Genomic DNA, 22,705 nt, shown 5'->3' on the forward strand with positions numbered 1-22,705 from the left:
CCAATAGGCTGTAGAGGCTCGAAGACGACAACTCGGTCGAGTCGATGCGACGTCCATTTTCTCCCGAAGAGGATCGGGGAAGAGTAGTCGTGCTCGTGGACTTGTCACTGAAAAGAGGTCGGAGATCGACGGGGGAAGGACCGTGATCACGGGTTCTTCGATACGCGGCGATTGCAGTTCCGGTCGCGTCCAAGTTACGGCCGAGTCCAGCTTCGTGTCGAATCTCCTGGGAAGACGAGGGTGGAACGCTCGTGGAACTGTCGCTGAAAAGAGGTCGGAGGTCGATGGAAGGAGAGCAATGGCGACCATCGGTGGGGTTCGTAACGCTGGTGTCCGGACTGTTGGCAGCTTCGGCGAGTCCTCCGGAAATATAATCGAGATTCATCGAGGATGAAGTGCTGTCACTACAGAAGTCTGCCGAAGAGGACGCGTGACAAATCGTCGATTCGTTGGGACTCGATGCACCTGGTCTCCAAGTGATCTCCCGATTCGTGGGGTTCAGGAACGATTCGAAAGAATCTTCCAGCGAATAGCAGTACTGTTTCGGTTGCTCCATCTCACGGCAGAGATTTTCGATTGAGCTACTCTTCCCCGTAATCTGTTGGTGGACTTGTTCCAGTTCATCCGTGTAAAATCGAAGGCAACGAAATTGCTTGTCTTTCGCGGCAACATCGGTATGGCTTTCTTGTGGGGAAAGGTCGCTGGTGTCGACTCCTATGTCCCTGCTGGTGGCGACGGCAAACAGCTTCATTCTTGTTGCTTCGTCCTCTGCATCCAGCTCGTTATTCGGTCGTGCCGTAGCCGAACTATCAAGCCAAGAGTCGATATCATCTTTCTCCTCTTGCGGCAACTGAGGGTCGTCGAAATCATCGTGCGCAAACTCGAAAACTTCCTGGCAGTGCTCCGGGTGGGTCGTCTCGTGAGATGCTATAGAAGATGCACTGCTGGTGTATTTGGTCCCGACCGCGTTGTCTTTGTTGGTTGAGCTGGGAACTTCCTCCTGGTTCGGCACCATCTTCGGTTCGTTGGTGAAGAACGAGTCGTTGAGCGTCCGGTTGACGTTCCTTGTGATGTCGCTGACCTCGAGCGTGTAGGTGACGCATCTGCCGCTCTTGCCGTAATCCCAGGAGTGCCTCTGAGTTTTTTTTACCGTATTCGACGACTTGGCTTGCTGACATTGGAAGAATGACTCGATGCCCATTTTCTCGACTGGATTCTGGTCCGTGGCTATGCAATTTCGAGTGGAATTGATTGGGTGGAGGGGGGAAATCTGATCTATATATCCAAACGCTAAACCCTAGCTTCTATCTATATTGAAGTTCTTTCTTTAAATGCTCAAGATTCGAATTGTTCCGATGCGTCATGTTCTGCGAGTCTCGTGATGTCTTAATTCTTGCTGAAGTATGCTAAATACGGCCTTTATAGTGGCTGGCTCAGCCTATGTAATGTAGACGCGCCTTGAATTGGCTCACCCGCTTTAACTGCCATGGAGATATGCATGAATGCTCTCGACCAGTGCAATCCGAAAAGAGAATTTGAAGAGTAATTTCATTCCTCTCCAAAATTTAAAAAGTTGGGGGGGGGGGGTATTTTTGTAACAACGAGTATTTTTTTTTTATCAATGTATAAGAATAACTCTATTAAGAGATATTGCCTAAAGTTTGAAGGAGTATCTTCACTCCTCAATGAAATTTGGAGGGGTAAAATTGAATTTTGATGCGTATTGGCGAACACTGCTTCCGACCCACTTCCGAGGATTTTCGGTAAATATCAATAAATTCGACGCCGCGACCGTAATCCAGCACAGCACCATGGGGGGGGGGGGGGCTTAGTGAATGCGACTAGCGTTTTGGAAACTGTGAACGAAATAACGTTACTCGCTTTAAAAATTAGCTTACAAGTGGATCCTCCACCCCAGGGATCCACATCAAATCATTCCTCAACTGGGAGATACTTTGGTGGTGATAAATGAATGTGTGCCAGACTTTTGCTTCGCACTTGAGAATACTGCGTGCTGTTGGCATAACTTAAGTGGTCCGATAGTTACGGGAATACCTCTCTTGCAACTTTTGCTTCTTCCCCCCCCCCCTCAACCGGTTGTGATCGCAGCGATACAACCTTCTCCATACAAAATCCAAGATACGCAACGCAAATCCCTTTGATGCGTACAAAGTTTGGCGTTCGTCTAGTGTGTGTTGCTTGACTTGCAATGAAATATTGCATGGCATTGATGGTGAAATTTCAGCAATCCGCTCAAGAACAACGTGGATGTGAATGCAGGGTAAAATGTCTGTTTCCTTTCTGCAGTCATTTTCTTGAATTTCTATAAAAGATATACGACGAATCGGTCGAAGAAATTCTAAAATTTCGGTCATGTATACTTATACTGGTACCCACCATATAAGTGCATTATGGGGAACCAATAAAAAAAATGTTTTTGGTCACCCTGCATCAGAGAAAGCTGCAAAGGATTTGTAACTTTACAAAAAATATATTATACAAACTGTGCAATATATTTCTGTGCCTTTTCGTGAGAACAGCAAGTATATTAACGAAAATATAAATGTTTTCTGTAACAATTCCAATTTTCATTGCATGATTTTTGCGTAAAACATGGCGCCTTTTCAATCAGTTTTTACGAAATTTAAAAATAAAAAAAACGACTATGCATGTGACATACTGTGCAAAAATTTAAAGTGCGGCAAATCATTATTCAATGAGATATGAATATTTTTAGTGAATGATTATTAATTGCGCATGTGCAAGAATATAAATTTTCTTTATGTATAGTGCAACTTATGCGAAAATTCCTGCTGAATGTCATGAAAGTTCAGAAAAATATGCACGATATTGTGAACTATAATTTCGAAACTTGCTTAAAGTAAATGACTAGTAAGGGATTTTCCACAGATAGGTATACAATTATTTGCTTTTATTCGATTATTTCGAGAATAATCCCACAACGTTATGCGAAGGAGCGAAGACGTGTGTCTGATGCTATGTAAGAAAAGCATAACACGCGTGCATGATGCCAAAATTAACAAACTGAAGTCAAAAATTAATTAACAGCAAATAATAGTATATCAATTTGTGGAAAATCCCTTATTATACAGTTACTTTCAACAAGTTTCGAAATAACAGCTCACAATATCGCTTATATGTTTCTGAATTTTCACGACAATCAGCTGGAATTTTTATGCAAGTTGCGCTTTATGCCTGGCAATGAAATGATGAAAAATAAAATTTACAAACGAACCCTATTGTAGGCCCCCCCCCCCCGATTTCATGCCAACTCCACTCAGCACCAAAGTTTTTCAATGAGCAAATCTTCCATATATAGGGATAACACACATTAATTTGTGATTCGATATACCGCCAAACTCGTTATAGCACCAGAAATCTGCGAGACAAACGGTGGCGTTACATCGGGGTTCAACTGTATATTTCTTGCGCGTGCAGAATTTTGTTAAAAATACTCATATTTCATTAAATAATGATTTGCCACATTTTAAATTTCTACACTGTATATCACATGCATAGTGTCACTTTTTCTGTAAATTTTGTAAAAATTGGTTGAAAATTTGGCATGTTATAAGCAAAAATCTTGCGGTGAAAATTGGAATTTTTTATAGAAAACATAGATATTTTCGTGAATATAACTTGCGGTTCTTACGAAAATGCACAGAAGTATTGCACAAAGTCAGTACAATATTATTTTGAAGTTACAAATTCTTGGCAGCTTTCTCTGATACAGGGTTGATCAAAAACATTTTTTCCATATTTAATTTTTTATCGGTTCCCCCTAAATGCACTCGTGACTAAATTTTCACTGGGAACAGTGAGTGCCAACATAATGCACGTATAGCCGAAATTTCAGAACAATTTGACCAGTATTTTTTTTAGAAATTCGAGAAAAAAATGTCTAAACTTCGAAAATTGCACAGACTTTTTGAAACATACTGTACTTCTGGCCAGGGCCGCAACTAGGGGGGAGCAGGCGGAACTCGTGCCCCAGTCGCTGGAGCAGAAGGGGCGCAAATTTTATTCTCAAACCTCTCCTTCAACATGACAAGGGGGCGCCAAAATGCTCACTTGCCTCGCGTGACCAAGCATCTAGTTGCGGCCCTGCTTCTGGCCCTGGTTACATTATAACAAAACGAATAAAATATTTTTTTTATTTCATCCAAATATGGAATTCATTCTCTCAAGAAAAGCTATTTTTCCATTCAAACTTTCAATGTACACTACCTTGTTCATCCGGCACATATCAGACCAGGGTGTGCTGGATTATCGAAATCGCCGGATTATTGGAAGTCAATTGAAAAAGCCCATTTAAATAATATAAATTTCTGCACACAGAAACACACACACACACACAGTGACATGTTTGCCTCTTCTGTACTTGAAGAAAAATCCCTAAAAAACACTGGATTACTGGATGAGCCGGATTAACGCATGGGCGGAGATACGGGGGGAGGGGACCCAGCGCCAAAAGTGGAGTCGACTGATCTAATGTATATATATGTATATATGAAATGACATCATCATCGTGCCCCCCCCAGCAATAATGACCTTGCCCCCCAGACTTCCAAGTCAATCTCCGCCTATGACGGCTGGATTATCGAGATTCTGTTGCAATGATTTCCCAGTATGATGTCTGCTTTCCGTGGAATGATAGGAGTCATAAAACAAACGTATACCGTACCACATATTGAATATTAAAAAAAAAATTATTAGAGAAGTAGCAGTGTTACACTCCATTGGAAAATTTCGGAACTTATTCTTTAAGCCGGGTTTTCCTAGGAGTAGAACTTTTACTCCGTGTGCAGCGTGAAAACGCTGATTGGTTAAAAAATTTGAATTTCAGGTTTTTAACCAATCAGCGATTTCACGCTGCACGCACCATAGAAAATCTTTTCCTAGGAAAACCTGGCTTTATTTGTAAATGGTGAGGCATTATTTCAAGTATCTGATGTCTAAGTTTTGTACAGGGTAATTCTTATAGAACCGGCCCAATGAATTCGCTAATAATTCTGTAGTGGATGCATTAACCGCTAAACATTTGGATATATTTATCTCTCGGCTTTGTAGAGTGGAATAGTCAAATACTTTGTGAATGGCGCAAACAGATGGCAGCATATACAGTGCTAAGTTCGAGGGTACATGAGTTCCCTCAGTTGCCTTGATTTATTTTTATGGGTGGTATATTCATTGAATATTGAAGGACCGTAAACAATCTGTTTTACATTTTAGAGAGGTAATGAAGCATTCCCGAAGGATGGATGTATACAACAATATACACAAGCAAACCTAACACTCACACATTACAAAATCTGAAGAATAACATTCCCTTTTCTGCAATCAGGACAATCACCAAAGGAACACTGTAACACATCACTGAGAATATGAAATATCAAGTGGTCATGTGCTTTCAAGAAAATGGCACCCACTTTCAACACCTGCTCTAATCACAACTAATGGCACTCAAAGGTACGGTTATGTAAGGTAAGGTCAGTCATACAGGGTGTCCTGTGAATGCCAATGACTTTATCTCATCAACCATCTGTCGTAGATGTATAGTTTCAATTTAAAAAATGCTCAAAAGGCGATCAAAAATTACCCTATACCAGTTTTGAGAGGGAAAACACAGTATGTAAAAAAATTTTAAAAAATCTGAATTTTTATACAATCCCTCTGTTCTCTAACTTCCAATTAGAAAGTTGTCGCCCTCTCTCTCTCTCCTGAGGCCAAAAGAAAAACGTTGTCAAAACAATATATTTTGTGATGTGTCTCATGTTGTGGGGCTGGTTCTACATGAATCACCCTGTGCCATCAGAATTCTCTCCAGAACCATCTAAGGTGGGAAAATTTTATTTTAGTTATTGGTACAGAGATAGACTTTTGTACAGCATCTTTCACTTTTAACGTCCCCTGTTCTTAAAACATTCATTTTTAAAGGGTTTGCCTGCATAATTGGCCAAGCGAGGTTGTTTGTTATAATCCTCTCTTATGAAATCATTTTGATTTTGTTCCCAGGAGGTGATATTGTGCTGAGGTCTGTAACTGTATGTTGTTATTATTTGAGAATATACAATCTTTTTTGATCAAGGCCTAAAAGTGTAATCTTTACGTGCATTTTTGCTCTCTACCTATAGGTTTATTCATCTCAATGCTACAATGTAAAGAAAAATGCTCAGGGAATCTTGCAAATATTTACGGCCAAAAACATGATTGTATCCTATCTGCAGCTTATCATTATCTACAGTTCAGTTACTATCAAAGTAAGGTTTTATAAATATTCACTTGATATCATTTTTTTTCCCAGTTCAATGATTTACATCAAATTTAATCTGAATATTTCGGTTGGACATTTAATGTTTTCACACATTCTTAGCCACTATTTTGGTTATGACTTTGGTCCACTGACCTTATCATTTGCCCTCTAGACTAAGAGGTGCAGGAGGTCTGGTGTTATGGGTGCTGAACTAGAGGTGGGGGGGGGGGGTGTGCCAAATTCACTCTTTAACTGCTCCTCCTGTATTACATAGTGGTGTTAAAAAATATGTGCTTTCCCTAGGTGACAAAGTATCTAGTTATCCCCCTGTCTCTGGGTCACTCTCTTGGCCATTCACATGCTTGCATATGCTCTAGATCACTCTTTTGGTTGCCCACTGACCTGGTTCCTTTCATTCTAGGCCATGCATATGCTTGCAAACTCTCAAGGTCACTCACTGATGTAGTCCCCCTGCTCTCTAGACCGAGGTGAATTTATGGTTGTTACTTGTGAGCTATGCAAGTTTTTCGAGCATGATGCCACTCTCTGCTATCCATACAAAGGCTTTTAACAGCTGGCTGATGTGAAGACATGTGTGGGGTGAGAGAACTTGGGTTTGATTCCCTGCAAGGCAGTTGAATTTTCTCTTTCCTTAATATATCTTTGCACCAGCCAGCTGTTAAAAACCTTCATATACACAAGTTTTGTTGCTCTTTTCCAATTGACCATTCATTCCTCAAATTTGCCATCCTAAGTCATTGCCCCCTAAATATGCCTCTGATTGCTGCTATATATGTGTAAGCTATAACTTCGGTGATTCCAATAACTTATGGTCTTATGTTTTTCATCCGGGGAAATGGCTAAAATTGACAATGGTCAATAGAGCCTGGGCGGTGCAAATGAAATAAATGGTCTTATGTACAAGATAATTTTTTATGATATTATTCTATAATATTTGCAATACTTTAATACATATTTAGATTTTTTTCTTTTTTTGTAGCGGGTAAAATAAAAGAAGCTTGTGAGACTGTCTCGTCATATCTATACCTTCATCCTGGTGATAAAGTAATGACTTCTAATCAGGAGTACTATTCGAAACAGAAAGGAGTCAAGCCTGAGTGGTTCAAACCACGAGAAGTAAGAGCATGTTCTTTAGAAGAAAAAAAAATGTTAATCCATTTTCATCTTAAACTGATTTGACAGGGAAAATTTCTTTATTCTAAGTGTATTAAATGCTAACAATACAGTAAAACCTGTCTTCAATAGCACCTGTATTAAGCAAAAACCTGTCTTCAACGGGGGGAAAAAATCTAAGTCCCATGACTTCAATGACAAAATACACATTAAAAAATCTGGATTAGACAGAACCTTTCCAATGCGGAAACAAAAAAGAAAATTGTACCCTCTAAACGGAATATTTCAAACACAATGAGTGTGTCTTTCGCGACCAATAGATCATATAAAATGTTAAAGTGCTCTATGGAAATTTTTTTATGCAATCTCTGCTTGCCAATCTGGGTTTTACATCATCTACCCCTACATTAGTAAAAACTGTTTCTTTACTTGATGCTGTGATATTAATAAGCCATATGTAGTAAGGCAGTTGCTTTCTGAAACAATATCAATTTTTTATTTTATTTTTTGGAAAAACACATTTTTCTACGGGAGAAATCAGTGCAAGGATTGAATTTCCAAATGATATGAAAAACTTACAAAATTGCATGTAAGCTGATTTTCGCGATTGCAGTGCTGAGGATTATGTAAACATAGACGACAATGTACAAACTGAACCTGGCATGACAGATATTTACACTCTGGTTGAAAATTTTAGAGGAAAGTCAAAAAGAAGAGGATGAACATGAGATGAATTTCGTCATTTTGGAAGAAGAACAGTGTAGGGTGAAGTCTTATGCATAGATCATAGTTTCCCAACCTTTCTTGTATCATTGCCCCTTTTTTCAGAAATTTTTTTCTCCCAATGCAATCTAACCCATAGGATCCTATGTTATACCTGTAGCTTCTACCGCCCCCCCCCCCGGAACTTGCCATCGCCCCAAGGGGGCGTTAACACCAACATTGGGAATCACTGGTCAAATCATGCTGTCAAAACCTTGAAAGAACTGCAGCAGTTTGCTTTACATCATAATGACTCTGTCCTGTTTAGTACGATTTCTGAAGCAAAACTGTTTATTGAAAGTCAGGTAGCAAAGGGTGTGAACTGCATTTTGACAACTCTTATTAACTACTACTACTTTACTGAACATCAACAAAGATCATATCACCACACAGCAATTTCCAGCTGATGGAGTTGGGTGGGAAATGAGGGCGCCATCTATGGGTGGTCGCCCCAGGCTTGGTAGAGAAAGAACGTCTCTCTTATTGACTAATAGAATAATAAAAATTTGGTTTTATTCACACACACACACATGGGCGGAGGTACGGGGGGGGGATTCCCCCCCCCCCCCCCCAGCATCAAAGGTGAAGTTGACTGATCTAATGTATATATGCATATATGAATTGACATCATCGTGCCCCCCAGACATCCAAGTCTATCTCCGCCTATGGTTTTATTTAACAGTACTGTTTTTGATTTTTCATTCATTATTTGGCAATGCAAATAGTTGATGTATGTAGTGTTAATGTAAAAATACTTATGTATTTTTAACATACTATGATTAATTGTAAACATTTCTGTGTGTAAATAAGATGACCACATTGTTTTTTTGCATATTTTTAGCAGAGGTTACTTGAATTTTTATTCTTTATCGATATCAAGGATTGGATTATTTATAAATAATATTACAATAATTATGATTATATAAGCACCACATAGTTAATTTTTTTGTTACAAATATTCATCACACATAGAGCATTTGTCAAACTAAACATAATTTTTTTTGTGAGTTACATTTTAATCCACTGTGATTTCCAGTCACACTTTGTTCCCCTCCATTAGCAATTTTTCAGTGATTTCAATAATTAATGGCAGCTGTTCTTACTTTTGACAACTTTATTTTTTCCACAGCCATTATGATTTACCGTATTTTTATAAAAGAAATATCGTCAACCAAGCTATATACTGTGCTGTATGTTTTCTGTTAAATTTCTACCAAAACTCATATTGCGAGCCAGATGGAACAATTCGGCTCATGGGCCGAAGGTAGCTCACCCCCTGGCTTAGTAGATTTCTCTCATCTGTTTGACAAAATATTTCATTTATTTAGTTAACAATTTTATTGCATTAGCCTTTAAGTGTTTTTTTTTCCCTAGTTAAGATCTGGGGGAATGATGCTGCATCATATGCAGGTTTTTTAAAATAAATTTATTTGGATCTTTCAAAAAAAGCATTATATAAATGTGATTAATTTAGTATAATTTTTCACATTGCTTACTTTGAAAGGTCTGTATTTGAATCCCCTTTTGAGGTGGCATTGAAGCATATGCTAAGAATGGAAAATGCACATTTATGAAGTTTTCGTAAAATATTTATTTATATTTTGAATACTCAGCAGCATTAGAGAGACCAAACTTTTTATCAAAATAGTATTTGTTGGTTGATATAGCATTTTTTTCTTCCCCTTTTATAAGTTTTCTGTAATTCTCCTCTTCGACTTTTTTCTTTATCACGTTAAAAAAAAACGTGATCCACATTTCATTGCAAAAAACTACACGTGATCATATAATTCTTACTTTTATATTATCTTATAAACATATTTCTATTTTATTATGCGTATCATTCAGGAAGCAATCCAATACCAAAGAAGATTATCAGATGAATTAGTTTTGAAGCAACGAATCGAAAAGCTGTTTCAGGCTGACAAGATGCCCTCAGTGAGTAACATGATAAACAGCAGCAGTTTGATGAATTTTTTGTCTCATATTTTGCATCATTACGTGAAACATTCATGTGGTTTTTGGTTATAATTTACAAATATATACTTCACATGACTTTTTATGGCTGAGCTGTATGCTATCTTTCAAACTCTGTCATGTAACGCATAAATGCCGCCAATGATTTATCATTTACAGCTACTCTCCTAGCTCATTGCAGTATCTGTACTTTCACACCTCGTGTTTGCCCATTTATTCATGTCATATTCCATGAAATACACTTTCCCATAAAATACATATTCTCACTTATATAAATCACAGCGAATACTATGGACTGATTACGACATTAAGTATGGAAATGTTAGTCAGTTGGAACAGAGAGAACACCTTGTAGCTTACAGGGGGAAAATAAGTTTTATTAAGCCTTAGCTTCAGAATGTACAAAAAAAAAAAAAAAAAAATTGGTGGAAAGAAACATTATTTGAAATCCTGATAACAAAAATTATGTTTTTCCTATGTTATGATATCAGCCTTCTTTCCATTCTTTGCAAAAAAGTGATAACAATAACCAAATGATAACATTATTCATGATTCTAATAAGCACCATTGACTGTATATGGAAGTTCCTCTTTTGTGTAGGGTGAAAGGATATACTATGGAAGGTCAATAACATTCAATTTATTTGACTCAAGTAAAAGTTTCATACATACCCATAGGTGTATATTTCTCTTATCTTTCAAGGATAAAATGCAATTTCCTACTCCTCCTCCAGGATCCTCCAACCTTGCTCATAGCAACAACAAAATGGTCAAAGGCTCCTATGTTTTGAGGCAACAGATGTCACAGACAGAAATAAAAGACTGGCTGCTTGATAATAACGTGAATGTTTATATGGAAAGTAGTGATCTGAATGGTACAATGAGAGCTGCTTTTCAAGGCCTTGCTACTTCAGAAGATTGTGCCAACATGATCAAGTTAGCTGATGTAAATTATTGTTTATATTATTTAATGCTCGTTGTATCTGATAATTCTCACAAATTCACGTAAAATATAATAGTGGGAAAACTTGTGTTGCTTTAATTCTGCTATAAATTTTTCATAATGCTTGGAATGACATAGTAATTGTAAAGAAATCATAGAATTCTCAGGATTATCATATTCTAAAAATAGAAGTTTTTACTTTAAATTCAATCTGGACTTCAACCACTCATTATGCACTTCAGTCAAGTGGTTATGTTTAAAAAAAATGTAAATATTGGTAATTTTATTTAGGAAATGCTCAAAAATTGAACAGTAGCAACCTTTCCCATCATTGGATAATAATTTAGTTAATACACATTTTTTTTAAAATATTTTTATTCAGGAAGGTGCAGTGTTTGGTGATGGTTACAATGGCAAAGAATCTCCTCATACAGAGTTTGAGATGTTTGAAGGGATAACAATAGCTCGAGCTGCAACTGTGAGTAAAGTGTACTCTTTCTTTAAGAATTCATGATGGAGACTATTTCCCTTTTTCTTGTTTGCAAAATTGAATTCAGATCTCGCTGGTCGAAATTCTTTTATCTAAATTAAGTTTGTTATTTGTATCATGATTATAGTCAAAACTTTTTCCATAATCATTATATTCACAAATTTTGAAGATATCCTGTCTTAGAAATATTTGTAATACAATCTCATTCATTAACAAACATGGATATTACAAAACTTTCACATACACATTCACGTAAAATTTTGAATAAGTTTTTTATTCCTTCATTTTTTATACAGTCATATTTCAATAAGTCAAATGTGCGGCAGTCAACAAAAAACTTTGAGTTGTCATAAGTTAAACTTAGGGGCCATTCAAGTATTATGTAAGCAGATTTTCAGCTATTTTTGACCCCCTCCCCCTGTCAGCAGCTTAGAATATTTCATATCTTCAAAAAGGGGTGGTTGATGACCTAAGCAACCTTCAAACCCCCCCCCCCCCCCCTGTCATCAAAAGTCAGCAAATCCGAAACCCCTGATGTTGACGTAATACTTGAATGACCCCTTATTGGAAATTCCTACTTCAGAGTTATAAAAAAATTTCATTAAAGTAACAAATTTATTTACGAATATCGTTTAATGAAACATGTCAAACTACTGAAGATAAAGAAATTCACACAAAGATAAATTATTTTAATGCAGTGGTATTTATAATGAGAATTATTGAATGAGAATATATTTAGAAATAAATTAGGCTTGCTCATATTATATTATGAAAACAGATGCATATATGATACTCATATAAATTGAATTAGTATATGCATACAATATAGTTTTCCTTAACGAACTCGAGGCGACCAGTGATAGACAGCGCCTTCACTTCCAACCCATCTCACTAATGGCAGTAAATTGCAATATAGCGATATGGCCAGAGTTGGTGTTAGGTGAAGTAGTTAGTATATGCATACAAGATTATTTTCTGTCAAAAAATGCACAGATTTTTGGCTGAAACAGTCTTTTTTCTTCTTTTGTGAAGCCCTTCACTTTTTACAAGCAGACAAATTAATCGGCTAGATTCTATTGACAAATTTAAAAAAATAACATTTGCTTGTTCCCGAATACTTTGGCTTAAAGGAATAAAACTCTAAGCTAAAGGAAAATTTTAGCACTAAAATAAAGAAAACGTTCTGGGTCTGAACCAAAGCTTTGACTTAAACAGATATATGTTTGAGTTATCAGAGTTCGAATTATCATGAATTAACTGTGTGTGTGAGTAATTTCAGTTTACATTTGTTGAAAAATACTAAGTAATAATAATCATATTTCATGCATGTAGTTTATATATATATTTAATTTTGGCTGAAGCACAGCTGTGTACAGATGTAACAAATGTATTAGCTGCTTCTTTTGACTTTGTTAGTAGATTGGGCCATATTTTTATGCAGTGTTGGCAGGAGTACTTTTTCTTTACCCCATGGACTATGCAGTTCTGGTCTATGAACCTGCAAGATCTTATTTATAAGTTGACACCCCCCCCCCTTTTTTTTTCTCTCTTCAATAATATTTGTTAACTATTTGGTATTCTGCCATACTTGAATATTATTGTATATTTTTGATATTTTCTGTTGAAACCTCTCAAAATTTTCATTTAAGTTTCTTTTAAGATTGTTCATTTATCTTTATAACTTTTCAGTTATCACAAAGAGGCCTTCTAAGCCCAAATATGGTTCAGCTGTTTTTGAACATCAGTGAGAAAGCACGCAAAGTTGTTGAAAATTATTTCAATCTGGAGTCCGAGCTTTACTTTGCTTACACACATCTTGTATGCCGAACTGCTTTCCCAGGTATTTTTGTGACAATAAAAATTTTATGCTTGTTTTGAAATTGTGCTTTATATTAATGTACATCTATACCCTTGTGCTATGTGTTGTCCTGGAGCTATTAGTTGAGCTCTTGTATATGAATGGGATGACAGGCTGCAATGATTTACAACAAAAGTCGTACTTCTGATGATTAGTCGGAAAGTGAAAGTTGTACTGCTGGTCAGCAGATCAAAGAGACTCGTATGCTTTTTCGATTTTGCATAGTGAAGGCTGGTCACCAGTTGTGCACGAGCAGGAAATTAAAGAAAAGCAAATAAAGACAGGCGTATTTATTTATTACTCCATGTTCAAAGCAAGTAAGCATATATAAGCATAGACATGCTTTTTTAGATGAAAATGTATATTTGCTTGTCACAAACATATACTTTCAAAATGAGCCGTCATTATGTGCAATAAAAAATGAAGGTATAGCATTACTTTTTGACTACTTTGTCTCTTCCAAGTGTTTAAGTGTCGTCTTCAACACTTTGGCTCTGCACATTACACAACTTCAGTTGAAAAATGTTTGTTCTTAAATAAAAAGCCATAATATTGCATGAGCAGTCATTTGCGGCTAAAAAGTGTTTTCACATAGTCTCTTTCCTTTCTCTAGATTCTCCGAATGAGAGAGAAGATTTAAGTCATCCAGTTCATGCAGACAATTGTATGCTGACATCTGATGGAGATTGTCTGAAAAAACTACCTGCTTATATCTGGCGTGATTATAGGTAATATTTACTTGTAGTAGTGGTTATAACAGTGAAGTTTTTCATTATAAAAATTAAATTTACTTTATTTTTTAGTCAAATTACTTAGTATTTTACTTCTGGCTGGCATGGAAAGCTACAAACTCTAAATTTACATGATGCTTCCCTGGTTAGCACATTTAACAGATATGGATTTGAAACAAGAAGCATTGCTGTTTAGAATTAGCTTTAAACTGTAGATTTCAGTTTAATTAGGAGTGGAGATACTATATGGATGTATGGCAGTGGTTCTCAAACTTTTGCCACTCACGGCTCCCTTGCCCTATTCATAGTTTATCTGCAGCTTTCCAGAATAGTTTAGTAGATATTGTGCATACTTGAACCACTTCAAAGCATAAATAAGCACACACATGAATATTTCCAGCTCATCATGACACCCTTGACAAAGGTTGATGATGCTCCTAGGAGCCACGACACACATTTTGAGAACTCTATGGCCATTGAACCAAATGACACCCAAGTGATGTAAGAACTACATCTCAAAGAGATAAGATGCCACCAAAATGATGACCTTTAGTAACCATATAAAGTAACAGGAGCAGGTAACATGCACATTGCCAGTTAGTTCAGTCACCATCTTCTTAGATAAGTCTGGTATAGAATCAAACCAATGTAGAACATAAATGACCAAAAGTATGCAATACATGATCTCATTTGTATGTGTAAAACCATGATAGTGATTTTAAATTTTATCATAACCTAATGCGCATTAGATGGTTGTGATGCCGAATAATGACCAAATTCACAAGCACCTCAAAAGAATAAATGATTATTCACCTTGTTAGTTTCATTATCAGATTTTGACTTATTGAAAAAATATTATGTCATAATATTTACAATTTATTCATATATGTTAATAGCATTTTTTGAAGCTGAATAGTTAACATTTTTATTTCCCAGTTCTATTGTCTACTTGAACGATGATTTTGAAGGTGGAGAATTCATTTTTGCATCTGACAAGAAAACAGTTCAGGTAAGTTATATTTCCACAACATATATATATATATATATATGTCAGTGGTGTACGAGGGCAAAAATCAGATATAAACTGGAATTATTTTATATTTTTTCAGATCCATAAAAAAATACGAAAATAACACTACTTTTTTACATAATTTCAAAATTTTGAAACATGTTTTCCCCTATGAATTGGCAGTTTCATCCCTATCTCAAAGAAAAAATAGGGAGGTGTGTAGAGCCAGTTGCTCAAAATGTGAGTCACTCCTGCATCATCGTAGAATCGCTGTGCTCCTAATGCATTTTTAGACGGTCCAAACAAATTTAAATTGCAGAGAGGGATAATAGGAAGATTACCTCTGCCTCACCCTATAAGGTAACCAGGGGGTGAACTATCTCTGCAGTCCTTAGTAACTACTAGTCCTAATGAACTACCGGTCGGAGGACTGAAGCTAAGGACCGCTTCAACTACTAGTAGTTAAGAGGTACTATGTACTACCAGTCCTTAAGGTCACGTGACGTGAAACAGTAGTTAGAGGGGGAGAAAATTTTTGGTTTCGAGAGTAACAGATCTCTAACCAATCGGGATGCCGTTTGAAGCCTACAACTACTACTAATTATTTAAAAATCGTTTTTCCGCAGTGGGTTGTGGCAGCGATTTCATGTTTACAAACAAACATGTTATAAACAAACTTTTTTTTCCCGAAGGACTCGCCATACATTTTTTTTACTCTAATATCGCTGGCTAGTTTAATTATTTTGTAAACGTATGAGGACGTTGCATTTTTCATCTTGCGACTTTTTTTTAGAATAAGATTCAGTATATAATAATAGTCAAAGTATTTTTCTTGTCCGAGCTCATGGACCCCACTTTTGGATGCTTGAAGAAGCGAGTATATGGGACCCCCAGCTGCATATAAGTGGGTCGCATACTGATGAAATCAAAATTTGGAAGAAAAAAAAATTCTTACAACAAAATGCAAGAAATTAAGGTTACCGGCACTAGTTGAGCCTATGGCCGTAATGTGCCTTTTCGGGGCAGACTTTCCCCTTTTTGGGGGGGGGGCGGCTCTTCTTGAAAGGGTTATTATTCAAAATAATTAGATTTTTGGGCCCCCTATTCACCTCAGGAGCCCTAATCGAGGCCCCAGCTGAATACAATTTTTAATATTGAGTGCCATTTTTTTTTAAAAGACCAATTTGTTAAATTATCCATTTTTATTCCTTTTAAATTCATTGAAACAACGAATTGCAAATTCTTTCTGGAGCAACTAAAATAATAAATTATTGATAATTTATAATTAAAAGAATTAACTGCCTTGCTGCATATTGTAGTTCTGTATTTTAAACTATGGGTTTCTCCTCCAGTATTAAAAAATATTATCAGAACATTATTTTCTATGAATGAGCACTTACCTGTTAATGCAAGTGAATACTTCAATATTTAAAATATATATACTTCTATATTAAAGATCTTTCATCAATTTGTCTGTTTCATATTTAGCTTCCAACAAATAACTTCACCTGATAACTTTCATTTGATCGTATATTTCATTTCAGTTGATTAGAAGATGAATGATTGAAGTTGATTAATAGAAACATGAATAACAACTTGCACACATGATTGGTCATACAAAAACATTTTATTTCAAACATATATTCATAGAAAGTTATCATAATCACAATTTATTTGTTGTACTTTTCTTAGAAATCGCACCTTTCAAGAATATAATTTTTTGAGATTCATTAATTTTCATCTGCATCTTCAAATGTTGATTTACCTGAAATTAGAAAGAGGAAGAAAAAAACACTTTTATTATGCTTATCAATCTTTAAATATAATTTGAAATCAAATATACAGTACAACAGTCTTTATTTGCATAAGTAGAGATAATTCGTGCACAATAGCACTTTGTCGACTCGCCACCATTTTATCACAGTAGGATCCAAAATGCATCAACTGTGTTTTACAAGGGAGGCCTGGCATTGCACACAGATGCACTTGTTCATGTCTAGATGTATTTACCTAGGGCTTCACAAATCTTAGGAGCCAACATTGCAAAAAAGAAAATCATACTGACACCTAAAATTTTCTATGCAGATCACAAAATATTTGGAGTTTATGTCTGCATCTTCCGATATGTGAAGATCATCACCAAGTGCTAAAAAAGTTGAATATAATTTGTTTTTACTTTGGATTATTTCTCCTAAAAATATGCTTGGCTGCCAAGAAATTTGGCCGGCACCTAAAATGTTTTTCAATTTTTCGAGCCATGGTTCTACCCTAAAATTTTGGTCAGACAGATGAAGTGAAAAAACCTATTGGCACGCAGCTAACTTCAAATTTTCACTTTACTTTCAGCTTCGCTCTAAAACACATCCTTAGCAACCTCTTGTGGATCAGGGAACCCTATTTAAATGAACATAGAAATTTTGCAGTGTTGTATGGTCTTACTAGTTAAAAAGTATAATATTATTTGTCGTCAAACATATTGTTTTAATATTTCCATTCACAAAATTTGCTCATCAGTAAATATAACACGTTTTTCAAAGAATTAATATTGCTTTTCAGTTAGCAAAGCTTCTAAAGGTTTTTTTTAATGTCCTCCCTCTCATTTATATAGCCAAGACAGGTTTTTCAACAGTATACATGTTTTTACTTGCACTGGTCAAATTTTGAGTGGTACAGGTAGCCATTAAGAAATCTATCTTAATTTGCTCAATTCAATTATATCAAAAAGAGTTGTTCTTTCAATAGCATCTGAAAAAATTATGATTATAAAGAAAATTACTCATAGCAAGATATTTCTCGAGAAAAACCAATATGGTATGGACTAAAAACAATGCCACCTTTCCCCCCCCCCTCCCGCTTATTTTGTTTTTGCACATATAAAACGTGTTGCTGAAATTACAATAATTTCAGAGGGAAGTATGTTTCTGTTAAGTTTTATATTGAGAAATATTCAAGTGATTTTACAGTTTACAATTTTTATGAATTTTCTCAACTTAAAATTGAATGTGTATAAAATAGGTTATTTTATTCATCATGCAACATAAATGAGACACTGAAATACATTTCTTAATAAACGTGTGAATTTATGTAATACAGCCTCTCCGAAACGCTATTATGTCTGCGATCTGATATAACGCCAAAATTCTTTGGGTGGGATGGTGGCATTAAATCGGGGGTTCGACTGTATTTGTTCCACTAGGGTTGTTGATACAAATGAAATCAGTGAAAATGATGCGACACAATGTTAAAATTTATGTCATTAAATCATGCATGGAAATATTTTATTTTACATGAAAATAATAATGGAAACTGTTGCTCAAAGTCAAATACAAAGAATTAAAATTACCTTTGTTTGCTCTGGTATAATGTTTGGTAACTTTGAAAACCTTCACATAACTTCGTAGCTACCTACAGCCAATTTCCTGGGAAACAAAATTTTTCAAGAGTTAGAAAAGTCTCACAAATGTATATACAATATATATATATATATCAGCTGTTTACTAACAACATCGTTAAAAAATAAATGCTTGTTAAAAGTTTAAATGTTAAAAGTTTCAGTTCCATAACATCTCAAAATGTTATATTTTAAAGTTCTTAAGTATTCGACATGGAAATTTTTTTTCTGTCGTTACCCATACACACAAAATCAAAAACAATTTTTGGCAAAAAATTCAATTTGAACACACACAGCAAGGCCATAACCCAAATACTGAAGTAGTAATATGTTTCAAACACTAATCTGCTTCCTTTCATTATAATATATATATACCTCAACACTAAAAACTGTGCGTGAAATTAAAACTTTGTTTTTTAGTCCCATTGTACGAACTTCATTTTTTATATCAACAAAACAATATAATGATTCCTTATTAAATATTCATCTCAGAGCGAGTTACAGAGTGCAATTTTTAAAGTAGTAGCATATGATTTTTTTCTGAAAATTTAACTTTCACTAAGTATTACAATATTGTTCATTTGAACAGTTCAAAATATCAAATCTATATTTTAATCCTTTACACTAAATTTAGTGCATGAGTTTTACAAAATTTAATATTTAACATTACTGCCAATTTTTACCATGCTTTATTTCAATTTCACCATTACTCATCACAAAAAAATTAATTAAAATTTTTGTCATTTAGGTGCTATAATTTATTATCAATGAATTGTATTTGTTATTATTTATTTACGCATGTGCTCAATTCATTTAGACATAATTTTTCATTAAAAAAAATTAATGTAGCAAAAAACATAGAATGTAAAATTTCAATCTGATATTATCGTAATAGAAGATTCATCTTTCATTCGCCATGTAAATATTTTCAATACAACCCAAAATATACATGGGCTATTTGATATTTTTCCAGCATTACCAAGTGGGATCCACTGCCCTATTGATTGCGTGACATTGTCCATTTATATTTTTAAATAACGCATTTACCGAGCAAAAAAATATTAATAATATCTGTAACACTTTTCTTATATAGTTCGATAGCAATAAAATAATTCTTACCTCAGTAATGAACATGCTAGCACTTCGTCGTGGCTTCGATCGCCGATGTCAACATACACGTATGTATACTACAGCAGGTTTTTGAGGATATAACGATGAATCACTTCAACTTTGATGACACCGAAGATATAATCCAAGTTTTATCTGTCATTATTATCGTAAAAAAATTTTTAATTCGAAAAAAAACAGCATATTTCATCGCTAAATATCACAGTGAGAGCTCGCGGCCAGAGGCAAAATTTCCTCTTTTCCAAGATGGCCACCGTGAACTACTTTTCTTGCTGCTTTAGGACTGGTGCTAGGCAGTCCTTAGCAGCGGTCCTAAGTAACTACTAAAAAAAAGTCCTTAGCTTAGAGATAGTATCGAAAAGTCGAACTACTGGCCATCTAAGGACAAATCGGGGCTTAACTACTTTTTTTCGGCTAAGGACCGCAGAGATAGTTCACCCCCAGAATAATTAGTAAACAAAATATATAGGATAAACATGTTGGGGTAAATCGAGAAGCTATCCATACTTAGAATAAGACAATACATTTTATAGTATTTTATCATGTATATATATATATATTGTTTAGAATTTTTGTGATTGTATTTTTAATTGGGTTGCTGTATTTTTGTAATATATGACATCCATGCTTGTTATGGGCATCTTTTTCTCAGCCACCTCGTTGGGCATTTTGCCTGTTGTGGCCTTGTATTTGTAAACTTGATGTCACAATCCTGTTCAGCATATAGATCTGGCAGGGCAAAACAGGATAAATCCTGAGTCAAACGCCAGCAAGGTCGGGTTAGAGAGAGGTGCCATTCTATTAATGTCCATTGTGGGTTTCCTGTTAAGAATACAAATACATAACTATGAACCAATGGTCCATCACTACATAACAATAGTGTAAACCTAGTTTCACCCCAACAGTGGGGTAAAAATAATCTATCTCACAAAAGATAGCAGAGAAATAAATCCGGACTGTAGGGAGGATGTTCCAGAGCTGACCAGTGCACCGCCTGCTTCTTTTCAGTTGCTGATGTAGCAGTGGGTGGTCTTGCAGTGTTGTGGAAAAGCATGGTACACAGAACCAACCTCTTCATTTTTCTGTACTTCAGAGTCTAAGCCATTCTCAATGATGGATATGTTCTCTGTGTTGCTCTTGGCTCTGTTATTGCTTTTCCTTTGTTTATAATTTGAACTTCGGTGCGTCCTGAGACATGGAGGTCTTGATAATTAACAATGATTGATTAGCCATGGCTTCTGAATAGATTTTGGTGCATTAATTTTTGATTGCTAATTTTTTGTAACAATCATTTTTGCCATTCGCTCTGCATCATTTTTCTGCCTTATCTAACATCGGTCTCTTTGTATAAAAACAACAAATATATTCCCTTCTTTTTTCCCTTTTGTAATACCTTTGTTTCTTCCCATGGTATGCAAGAATTAAAAAAAAAATTGACGCTCTAACATTTCTTTGCTTTGATTGGTACATACGTTTTAGGCATGGCAGCCCAGGTTTATAAGAGATACTTGCCTAATCTACTAGAGAATGTTTATATAAAGGTGCAGAGAGTTTGATACAAGATTTTTTTCTTGTCAGAATCTTTCCTGATGCCTGAAGTACGATGGAAACAATGACAACATGTGGGTTTCAGGAGCAGTCTACTCGATTAATTCCTTCCATGTTGATTTCTGAATTTCTGTTCCTCAGAATTCTCAGATTTCTTCCATGTCCACATCATTGAAGCAACCTTTTTTCATCCGTCTGCTTCACTAACTTGACAATGTCTTTCTTAACCTTCTCAACTGGCTCTGTAAAAATGGATGTGTCCTCGGGCACACATTGTGGTTAAAATTTCTTCCAAAATGATATGACTGTTCCTATTGTTATAGCTTCCACAGCCTTAGCAATGATACTAATGGCAGTGGCAAATTCATCCATGATTTTAAGATATTTATTGTGCTTGCATCTTCTTTGATTGCCAGCACAATCTTCATTTAGTAATATGTATATCGAGACATAAATTTTCGCATAGCATCTGAGCAAGCAGCTGATTTCTAGGTGTTGATTTAGGACTTCCGTGCCATTATCCACTTTATCCAAAGAATATTGAATAGTCTGTCATTACTTTCAAGGTGCCTTCTGGAACAAATCATCGTTTAAAGCAATCCAGGAAAACTGTGTGCTTTGTCCAAGCTTTTCTATTGTTCATACAAAATATTGGGAGATGTAACTTATTCTTTCCTTTCAATGTTCACAGATTTGATCATGATGAATATGGTATGCAAGTTATGCAATACATAACTTGAGTACCCTTTTTTATTACATCTACAGAAAAACAGCGTTTTCTGAGTGAGAGACATGTGGATTCCAGGGCTATATAGTAGCATGTGTAACTACGGCAACAACTGATTGAATTTTAAGTTATTTTTTCTTGAAATATCTGATTGTGTGCTGTAATAACAGGGAACCACAGCACTGAAGCTGACCCCATAGTCAATATTTTAAATTTTTCTTTCCAGTTTTTCACTTTCAAAAAAATTTTAATAAGTCTTTTAGATACATTTTCAGAAGCATTGGAAAACCCTTTAAGGCGGCTTTTTAAAACGTTTATTTTAACACATACAATTTACACTGTATTCCAATACTAGATTTAGCACTGAAAAAAAGTTTTCAGAAAACTGAGAAAAATACTGTGAATACGAAAACTACCAATATGAAATCAGTGAATAGCAAGTGCTAACTGTACATCAGTGCCATCTTAACGCATGGGTCCACCCGGGCACCTCAAGGGAAGAAGGGCCTCACAAAGATTACATTTGAAATTTTCTAGAATTTATCTGGTAGGGCCTCAGAAAAACCACTTGGCCCGGGGACCTGTGATGCTCTTAAGACGGCCCTAGTGTGTAGTACATGCTGTACATATCTTTTTTAAAACATGATTTACTTACATACAAGACATATATGCATCACTGCTTACAAGAAAAACATGTAAGATATGCAAAGTCAAAAAAAATAATTTAGAAATTGTAA

General features: G+C 35.5%; 1 protein-coding gene and 1 long non-coding RNA gene across 2 annotated transcripts in view; one reads left to right on the forward strand and one right to left on the reverse strand.

Annotated features, from left to right (window-relative positions):
* Nucleotides 1-22,705, forward strand: part of LOC149084046 (prolyl 3-hydroxylase 1-like) — a 35,440-nt gene that overhangs the window by 10,905 nt on the left and 1,830 nt on the right. The window contains exons 4-11 of the mRNA XM_089234388.1: nt 6,156-6,281; nt 7,275-7,411; nt 10,016-10,105; nt 10,847-11,089; nt 11,469-11,564; nt 13,266-13,416; nt 14,048-14,162; nt 15,102-15,174. Of these exons, the coding sequence (XP_089090514.1) occupies nt 6,156-6,281; nt 7,275-7,411; nt 10,016-10,105; nt 10,847-11,089; nt 11,469-11,564; nt 13,266-13,416; nt 14,048-14,162; nt 15,102-15,174 (1,031 nt within the window). The remainder of the gene's footprint in view (nt 1-6,155; nt 6,282-7,274; nt 7,412-10,015; nt 10,106-10,846; nt 11,090-11,468; nt 11,565-13,265; nt 13,417-14,047; nt 14,163-15,101; nt 15,175-22,705) is intronic.
* On the reverse strand, nt 16,797-22,705 carry LOC149084047 (uncharacterized). Its single transcript, XR_016192940.1, has 3 exons — nt 19,685-22,705; nt 18,518-18,593; nt 16,797-16,939 (listed from the first exon to the last, which is right to left on the reverse strand). It is a non-coding gene; the product is annotated as an uncharacterized LOC149084047 (long non-coding RNA).

This window comes from Pholcus phalangioides, unplaced genomic scaffold (genome assembly GCF_987345545.1).
Source record: "Pholcus phalangioides strain wild (caught in Gottingen) unplaced genomic scaffold, Ppha-v1.0 ptg000008l_1, whole genome shotgun sequence".
In the NCBI taxonomy this organism is placed as follows: Eukaryota; Metazoa; Arthropoda; class Arachnida; order Araneae; family Pholcidae; genus Pholcus; species Pholcus phalangioides.